Genomic DNA, 10342 nt, shown 5'->3' on the forward strand with positions numbered 1-10342 from the left:
CCCACTGAAAAATCAAAAATAAGATAAAATAAAATCGATTTATAGTAATGCAGTTCCAATTGAAGTCTAAATATGCAACTCTTATTTTTGATTAATATTTATTTAATATTTACATAAACTAATTATATTTAATAAACTAACGAAAAAAAAAACTACAACAGTATGTCAATAACAAAAAATATCCCCACTAAAACAGAATAAAAAATTAATTTAAATTTAATTTAAAAAATAATAAAATTCAATAAAATAAAATAAGAAATCTATTCATAGTAGTTCCGCTCCAATGGAAGTCTATTTAAGCAGAAATAAGCAACTCTTACATTTGTTAAATCTCTTTGCTGCCGCGGTCATAACAATATTCGAAAGTTGCATATGACAAGCAATTTGACCAATAACTAATAACTTGCATTGTTTATGTCTTGTGGCTCTACTTCCATAAAAGAGTGCATTTTACCATTTATTCAGTTCCAGTTTTGCTCATTTTTAAAAGCCTTAAAAATGTTAATCAACAGCGCTAAACTTGCAATTCCTACATTTACCACAACTCAAGTAGATCTTGCAAAAAAAATACCCAGAGAAAAAACCCAGAGGTCATCTACAGTGAGGATATTATGCAGAACTGCATCTGTGGCACAGACTGTTTTCACCAGAGCTTTTTGATGGAGGGCTATTTGGAGAGCAGCATTATAAATTCTCCTCTGCTCTGACTCTCTGCAGCTCCTCTGACTCACTCCTCCACTGAAGCAGACAGCACGTCTGCCTGACTCTCACGGGGCACCCCCAGATTCAGACATTATGTAAGGAGCCCCCTCTGCGCGCGTGTGCGAGTGTGTTTGTCTGCGAGGCTGCTGAGGCAGAATGCTAATACAGCGGAAAGGTGCAGTGAGAGATACAGGCGGAAGAAAAAAAAAAAAAAAAAAAACATTCTCCGGAGAGTAGGAGGACGGGAGTTGCGCGAGTCTGTCTGTTGCAGCGTGAAGGAGGGGAGAGAAATGGATTACGTAATAGTGAAGTTGTGCAGGAGAGTTGGGCTGAGCCGCAATGCTGTGTAGACTATGTTTACTTCAGCAGAGCGAGTCACATTCAAAACTTGATCAAAGTTTAACACAATCAGCAAATGTGATAAGCCTCACATCAATGTTTCATCAATCAGACATGTCTAGCTATACCTAAAAAGGTTTAAAAAAGTATGGAATTCTGACAAACTGTAAAATGAGCTTCTGCGGAACTTCTGCAGATACTTCTGTGGAATTCTGCAAACTTAGATTCCAGACCTTGTTATTATGACTCACATAGGCTGGCATCCAAGCGAGGTCTGACTTACCTCGTTTTTGGTGCTGATACTATCTGTACGATCTTTGAAATCAGGATTCACCTGAAACAGAAGTAGAAGTCTTATTAAAGCTTTAAGGAATACACACAGACACAAAGGGAGGTTCTTTCAGCATTTTTGTCTCAGACAATGACTTCTCTGTCTGCTCTGTGCATAGTGGATGGCTATGACTGATTCTACAGTACTGTGACAATAACGTTGAGAAGGCTGCCACCTGCAGCCCATCTTATGCACTCTCAAAACTATAAAAATGATTGATAAACCACTCCAGAAGAACATTATATTGTTTAGAGATTGATCTTTTATAGTTTAGAAGCCTTAAATGGAGTCATATGGACTCTATGATTGAAAAATGTCTTGGGGAGGAAAAGTCTCTTTGATTAGAAATACCATAAAAACTGCAATATTGTAAAATGTTATTATAAATAAATAAAAAAATCATTTATTTTTTTTTTGACGTTTAATGTTTTTTTTTAAGTCTCTTCTGCTTACCAAGCCTGCATTTATTTGATCCAAAGTACAGAAAAAAAAAGAGTCAAATTCTGAAATATTTTTACTAATTAAAATAACTGATTTCTATTTGAATATATTTGAAAATGTAATTTATCTCATGATTTCAAAGCTGAATTTTTAGCATCATTACTCCAGTCACATGATCCTTCATAAATTATTTTAATAATCTGATTTACTGCGAAAAAAAAATAGTTGAAAACAGCGGAATAGAATTTTTCAGGTTTATTTGTGAATAGAAAGTTTGGAAAAAAAACAGCACTTATCTGAAATAGAAATCTTTTGTAACATTATAAATGTTTTATCATCACTTTTGATCAATTTAAAGCATTCTTGCTAAATAAAAGTATTCATTTCCATCATTTCTTTCACAAAAAAACCCTCCAAACTTTTGAATGGTGTGGTGTATAATGTTACAAAAGCATATATATATATATATATATATATATGCTGAAAAAAATATTTTCATAATATGTTTTAAATATTGATGATAATAATATAAAAAAAAAAATTCTTGAACAGCAAATTAGAATGATTTAAGGATCATGGGACACTGAAGATTGGAGTAACGATGCTGAAAAAACATAAAAACAAAATTTACTGTCCAAAAACGTTTGACTGGTAGTGTATATATATATATATATATATATATAAATAAAAGAAGTATTCCTTTCATGGTAACGCTATTTTTTTTATATATATATATTATATTACTTTTTTTATTCATTTATGTCTTGCTATTCATTTATTAGTGTAATATTAGTACTATTTTTATAATAAAGCTGTGATCAAAGTTTGGGACAAACAAGAACATAATTATATTTGTAGTTTCTGTTCACCACTTTAGAAATTTAACTGACTACGACAACTTCCACTTTTGAGAACCCTGGAAATATGAAAAGTGTCCATAAAATTCTTTGGAACACAGTTCAGATAATTTGGTTTTGGGAGAGTTTGATGAGAAATGTTTGAGTTAATACTGACATCTCTTAAACTCTTTGCTGTCTAAGAAACAATAGATATCTCAGTCAGAACTGCTAATACAGTCTGACATTTGTCTGATATCAGAATTTAGATAATGCGTTTCTGATTTCAGGGTCAGTTGAGTAAATGTAGCTAAAAGTCACCCAAGTGACACCCTAGTGAGTTTACTGCTCTAGGAAGTGCTTCATGTGTGCAGCATGCAAATACATGTAGACCACAGGTATCCACAAAGACCACAAACCATGTAGTAAACGGCTCTTTAACCATGACTGAATTATGCAAAACAGGGACAAGGGAGAAACCGGATGAGTTCTGGGGAAGGACTAAACAATGTTGAGATAGAACACACACCTCTGCCGCAAGGTAATGCCCCGTGGCGAGGTGTTTGAAGCGAAACAGGCTATTCCACTGGCCGGCTCCTCCTCTGCAGGGGTCATAGTGGACAACCTGAAGCACACAGGACAAGATAAGAATTAACAAGTAAGAATAAGTCTCGATTAATTCTGTACCACATGATATAATTTAACTTCTGAGTGAGAACATATACTACTGTTCAAAAGTTTAGGGTAGCATTAACCACAGTTTCCACAAAAATAGTAAGCAGCACAACTGGTTTTCAACATTGATAATAAATGTTTCTTGAGTAGCAAATCAGTATATTAGAATTTCTGAAGGATCATATGACACTGAAGACTGAAGTAATGCCTGCTAAAAAAATTTAGCGTTGCCATCACGGGAATAAATAACATTTTAAAATATAGTAAAATAGAAAACGGTTATTCTAAATGTAATATTATTTTCACAATATTATGATTTACTGTATTTTCAAAATTACAGCTTTGGAAAGAACTTTTAAAAAATGTAATAAAAAAAAATCTTACTGATCCTAAACTTTGGAACAGTAGTATGTATCCCATTTATAAACCATAAAAAGTTATGATACATTTTATTTCATTACATAGAGAGAAATTTTAGTTTGTTTGGAAGCCCATGTAATAAAAAATAATAAGGTAATTGTGGTCTCACAACTTGTTTCTTGGCATTGCTAATGCAAACTTGTAATTTTTTAATTTTTCTAAGAATTGTGAGATATAAACTCGCAGTTCTGACTTTTTTTGCAGTTGTGAGTTATAAAGTCAGTACTGCGTTATATAAACCCACAACTGCGAGAAGAAAATACTCAGAATTGTGAGAAATCTGAGAAAGAAAGTCAGAAGATATAAACCTGCAATTCTGAGAAATAAACTTTTGACATTTTTCCCTGCAACTGCAAGTTTAAATCATGCAATTCAGATTATTTTCTCAGAATTGCTAATAAAAAATTGCAAATTTTGAAATTTTTCTCAAAAATGTGAGATATAAATTTTTTTCTCAGAATTGCGTTATATAAACTCGCAGTTGTGAGTTAAGTCAGTATTGCATTATATAAACTTGCAATTGCAAGAAAAATACTCAGAATTGCAAAAAAGTGTAAGATTCTCAGAAAGGAAGTCATATCTCCTAATTCTGACTTTGTAACTCGCAACTGCGAGTTTACATAACGCAGTTCTGAGAAAAAAAAAGTCAGTAAACTTAAGACTCCCCCCTCACAATTCAGATTTTTTTAATCACAATTGCAAATTTAAATCTCACAATTCAGATTTTCTTTCTCAGAATTGCTAATGCAAACTCGCAATTTTTACATTTTTCTCAGAACTATGAGATATAAACCTGCAGTTCTGACGTTTTTTTTTCTCAGAATTGCATTATATAAACTCACAATTGCAAGAAAAAAAAACAGAATTAGGAGATATAAACTAGCAATTTTGAGAAAAAAAATTATTACTTTTTTTCCCCTCACAACTCACAACTCACAACTTTTTTTAAATCACAATTATGAATTTAAATCTCACAATTCTGACTTTTTTTGTTAGGTTTGCTAATGCAAACTCAATTTTTACTTTACGAATTGTGAGATATAAAATTGCAGTTCTGACTTTTTTCTCAGAATTGCATTACATAAACTCAGAATTGCAAGAATTCTGAGAAAGTCAGAATTATGAGATATAAACTTGCAATTCTGAGAAATTAACTTGTTTCTTGCAATTGCAAGTTTAACCCTCTGGGGTCTGAGGGTGTTTTGGGCATTTGTGCTTTTTTCAGTATCTTAAAAATATATTAATGGCTAAAGTCTGATTACATTGTAATCAGCACATATCTCGCAATTCTGACTTTTTTTTCTCAGGTTTGTTCATGCAAACTCCCAATTTTTACATTTTTCTCAGAATTGTGAGATATAAACGTGCAGTTCTGACTTTTTCTTCTCAGAAAGTTACAAAGTCAGAATTAGGAGATATGAACTCACAATTCTGACTTTGTTTCTCGCAATTGCAAGTTTATATTCTATTCTGACTTTATAACTTAATTGTGGGTTTATACCATGATGAGCCATTCTGTGAAAAAAAGTCAGAATTGTTAGATAAAAAGGTTGCAATTACCTTTTTTGATTCTTATTCAGAGGCAAAAATAGGCTTCCATAAGTTTGTGAACTCGGATCAGATAAAAAAAATAATAATAAAAAAAACACTCTGTTACATCGTAATATAGAACCATACCTCGACTTCCCATAGTGCTTTTGAACTGGTGGCGGAGGTTGCTGATTGGCGGAGAGTGGTTCGTAAGAAGACATACTGCCGTTTCTTGTACTCATCGCAAGTAAGAAACTTTTCTTGCTCGGCGTGAAACAACCTCACCACATCCCCCTGAGTAAATCAAAGAGAGAGCCAAATGATATTATAGAGAGATATTATAAACCCACAATACAAAACAAACCTAAATCAATACATCACTCCCCTGATATCTAATAAACCACAACAAAAGACTCACCCCTTTCAATACGTCATCTCTGTATTCACTAAACTTCATGAAAAGAGTGACCTTCCAGCTGGTGTTGCAGTTCAAAGCGTTAACCTGGCAGACCGGAAAAACAAACCACAGGTCTTTATTTTCATTCCTTTTTCATTACCTTTTTCATTTATTTGTAATTGAAATCAATTTTGATTCCAATTTTGTCAACTGGCTGGAATGGAACTTCAAAATAATTCTCACACAAATCAAACATTTCTATGGCTGTTAAGTTTTTTTCTTACACTTTTCATATACAATATGTGACCCTGGACCACAAAACCAGTCGGGTGTATTTGCAGCAATAGCCAAAAATACATTGTATGGGTCAAAATTATAGATTTTTATTTTATGTCAAAAATCATTAGGATATTTAGTAAAAATATATACTTAATTATACTTAATATATACTAATTATACTTACCTAATTATACTTAATATATACTTTTATGCCAAAAATCATTAGGATCTTAAGTAAAAATTAAGTATAAAGTAAAAATCATGTTCCATGAAGATATTTTGTGAATTTTCTACCGTAAATATATCAAAACATAATTTTTGATTAGTAATATGCATTGCTAAGAACTTCATTTGGACAAATTTAAAGGCAACTTTCTCAATTTCAAAAAAATGTACCCTTATGGTCAATGGTTTTTTGGTCCAGGGTCACATATATTATTACTTTTTAAGACATTTAAGGTTATTTTTACTCTTTATAAATGAATTACCTAGACATATATATTTCTACACAAAGCAAAACTTAAATTCGTTCTTAAATTTTCATGACTTCAAGATTTATAATATTTTATCAACTTTCATGATTTTTTCCAAGTCTGAAATCCAGAATTCCCCTCACTTTTCCAGGTTTTCCACCACCATGGGAACCCAGTAATTAATACAATGCATCAGAACCTGTGACTCATCATGTGATCTCATTAACAGTGCTGTTGAGAACACAGCTGGTGTCTGACCTCTTTGCAGCCACGGTTATCCAGGAGTTCGATGTTGCTGGCGTGGAGAGGTTGCCCTGCGTTTACAGGCATTAGAACCACTTTATCTCCAACCACCACCTACAAACACACACAGACACTTAACACTGCATTCACAATCAGCTGTTTCTCTTGTTTCACCATTTCAACAATCAAAGAAAACGAATGACATGACATCCTGTGACATGCATAGTTTGGAAACTGGTGTTTTAGACATTTATACTTGACCCCATGAAACCTGTGAGCATGCCCTTTTTATGCTAGCACATTAAATTAATGAGTCGACTGTGTTAAAAGTGATTCAAAAATTCAACAGAATCAACCAATTAATTCTATTATTTTATATTAATAGATTGAATAAGGATTCTCAAGCATCTTTGTTGTTTTGTACGTTTTCGTGTGTATGCAAATAAAAGTAAATGCACATTCGGTAGAACCACACTTAAAAAGCAAAAACACATCCATAAAATAATCATGAAATCAAGTTGTTAAAATACTTTAGCTAGGGTTACATTTAGGATAAAAACAAAGAAAAAACTTAATATTTACGCTTATTAAACAATGATAATTTGTAAATTAATATGCTATGTACAAAATAGTCAATGTATTAAGAGTAGTTCACTCCAGAATTAAATTCCGGATCATTTTTTCTCCACTTTGTCATCCAAGGTGTTCATGTCTTTCTTTCTTCAGTCGAAAAGAAATTAAGGTTTTTGAGGAAAACATTCCACGATTTTTCTCCATATAGTGGGGATCAACAAGCTGAAGGTCCAAATTGCAGTTTCAATGCAGCTTCAAAGGGCTCTACACAATCCCAGCCGAGAAATAAGGGTCTTATCTAGAGAAATGATTTGTCATTTTCCAGAAAAAAATAAATAAATACAAATTTTAAAAAATACTTTCTAACCAATGCTCATCTTGCACTAGGTCGACTTCAGATAATCACAATGGAAAGGTCAGGCAGAAGTACTGACCCAGTGTTTACAAAGCAAACGTGCAAAGAAAGTTAAACATCCTTTACAAAAAAGTTAAAACAACGATGTCTAATGATTTTGAAGTTTAAGGAGAAAATGACATTTGATTTTTTCACACTACACAGACAAAGAACTAACCACACGTGACTTTTCCAATGAAGACAGTTAAAAAGTTATACATTTTTATTTTTATTTTGAAAATGACTGGTCATTTTGCTAGATAAGACCCTTATTCCTAGGGTGGGATTGTGTATAGCCCTTTGAAGCTGCATTGAACCTGCAATCTGGACATTCAAACAGTTAGTCCCCATTGAAGTCCACTATATGGAGAAAAATCCATGTTTTCCTCAAAAACCTTAATTTGTTTAACTGAAGAAAGAAAAACATGAACATCTTGGGTGACATGGGACTACAATTTATAAACTATGAATTAACTATAGTCTGATTTATAAATATACATTATAATGTTACCAACAAAATAAAGGCTATTGGATATAAAGAAAGAAAACCGCACTTGTCAAGCCATTTCATGGGGTCGTTCAATAGCAGGTACTAATGAAAAACGAGACCACATTATTCAACAGAACAGAGAATGTGTTTACACAATACACACAGTTATAATATCCATTGCATGCTGCAAGAGGTAGTGTAAATGCACAGTTTGTGAAAAACACATGAGTGAAATGTGTTTAGCATTCTCTTCTTCTCTATACACAATGTATTATCACAGACAACCAATAATAATAACCAAACCAAACCAACTCACAACTCAAGCCACTGATGTCAACAGTAGATCTAAACCTCTTAGGATGCTATTTAATAATTCTATTCTGATTTGAAAACTATTTGCATACTATATCTGATAGTATTTGGATATATTATGATAACTCAGACTTGAAAAAAAAAAAATCAAGGCAACCACATTGTGTGAACATAGTTCTGTAACAAGCTGTTAGGGTTGCATGTTACATGCATGTTAGCTTGCTGTAAATTTTTCTGTGCGCTAACACACACACACACACACATACAGCATGCGCCAAACTATATCTATTATATACCTTCACGATTCAGTTGCTGAGATAAAAAGAAAAGGAGAGACCAGATGAGTTAACACAACAAAATGTTAATATAACGATGAGAGGTGATTAGCTTTTTAAAATGGGTAAATGCCCCATTACCAAAGATGCATTAATTTCTTCAATGCATGTTTAAAAAAAGAAAACAAGATACAAGTCAGAACCTAAACACAACGATTGTTTCTAAAGTGTGTGTTGTGTTAGTGTAGTGAAGCCTACATTGTCTCCTTCACTGCGTAGTTTCCAGAAAGGCTGGATGTAGAACCAGGAGCCCTCGTTTCCCGAAGGGTCCAGAGACACACGCATGGCATTCTTCTCCAGCAGGGCTGGAAGACGCTTATTTACTGTCAGGTACTTATTACTCTTAATATGGAGAAGCTGAAAAAAAAAATAAAGAGAGTTTACTGTATTAAAAATACAACTCCACATATACTATCATTCAAAATGACTTTTGGTAACACTTTAGTATAGGGACCAATTCTCACTATTAACTAGTTGCTTATAAGCATGCCTGTGATTGACATATTGACTGTTTGTTAGTACTTATAAAGCACATATTCTGCATCTCTAATCCTACCCAATATTACAACTTAACTACCTTACTAACTATTAATAAGCAGTCAATTAGGATTTTAGTGAGGCAAAAGTCATAGTTAACAGTTTGTTAATTCCAAAATTGGAGCTTAAAATAGTGTGACCGGACTTTTTTTACACCATCGTTCCAAAAGCTGTTATTTTTGCTTTCTTTGCATGCAAAAATTATTCTTGTAGCTTCATAAAATTAAGCTTGAACCACTGATGTTGCATGGACTATTTTAATGATGTCCTTACTACCTTTCTGGACATTGAACGTGTCAGAAAGCTCTCAGATTTCATCAACCCATCTTAATTTGTGTTCCGAAGATGAACAAAGGTCTTACAGGTTTAAAACGACATGAGAGTGAGTAGTTAATGACAGAATTTTCATTTTTGGGTGAACTACCCCTTTAAAGGAGAAGTTCACTTCCAGAACAAAAATGTACAGGTAATTTACTCATCCAAGATGGTCATGTCTTTCTTTCTTCAGTCTTAAAGAAGAATGTTTTCTGAGAAAAGCATTTTATGAATCCTCTCCATATAGTGGACTTCTATGGTGCCCACAAGTTTTAACTTCCAAAATGCAGTTTAAATGCAGCTTCAAAGGGCTCTAAATGATTCCAGCCAAGGAAGAATAGTCTTATCTAGCGAAACGATTGGTTATTTTCTAAAAAAAAAAAAAAAATGTATATACTTTTTAACATCAAATGCTCGTCTGCTCTGCGTGTATTCTGTGTATTCCGGTTCATGACAGTTAGGGTATGTTGAAAAACTTCCATCTCAATTTCTCCTCCAACTTCAAAATCATCCTACATCGCTGGTTTACATTTTTTTTTTGTAAAGGGCGTTTGATCTTCTTTGCACGTTCACTTTGTCAAAACTGGGTCGGTACTTCTGCAGCGATGTGGGGCGATTTTGAAGTTGGAGGAGAAAATAAGATAGGAGTTTTTGACCTACCCTAACTGTTTTGAACCAGAATACACAGAGTACACACAGAGCTAGACAAGCATTTGAGGT

The 10342-nt window shown here is 33.1% G+C and overlaps 1 protein-coding gene across 1 annotated transcript in view; it reads right to left on the reverse strand.

Moving 5' to 3' along the window:
* Positions 1–10342, reverse strand: part of itpr2 (inositol 1,4,5-trisphosphate receptor, type 2) — a 166415-nt gene that overhangs the window by 96392 nt on the left and 59681 nt on the right. The window contains exons 9-15 of the mRNA XM_073850186.1: positions 9537–9611; positions 8969–9127; positions 6682–6780; positions 5693–5776; positions 5422–5568; positions 3179–3274; positions 1321–1375 (exon numbers count right to left, since the gene is read on the reverse strand). Of these exons, the coding sequence (XP_073706287.1) occupies positions 1321–1375; positions 3179–3274; positions 5422–5568; positions 5693–5776; positions 6682–6780; positions 8969–9127; positions 9537–9611 (715 nt within the window). The remainder of the gene's footprint in view (positions 1–1320; positions 1376–3178; positions 3275–5421; positions 5569–5692; positions 5777–6681; positions 6781–8968; positions 9128–9536; positions 9612–10342) is intronic.

Source organism: Garra rufa, chromosome 11 (assembly GCF_049309525.1).
Source record: "Garra rufa chromosome 11, GarRuf1.0, whole genome shotgun sequence".
Taxonomy (NCBI): Eukaryota; Metazoa; Chordata; class Actinopteri; order Cypriniformes; family Cyprinidae; genus Garra; species Garra rufa.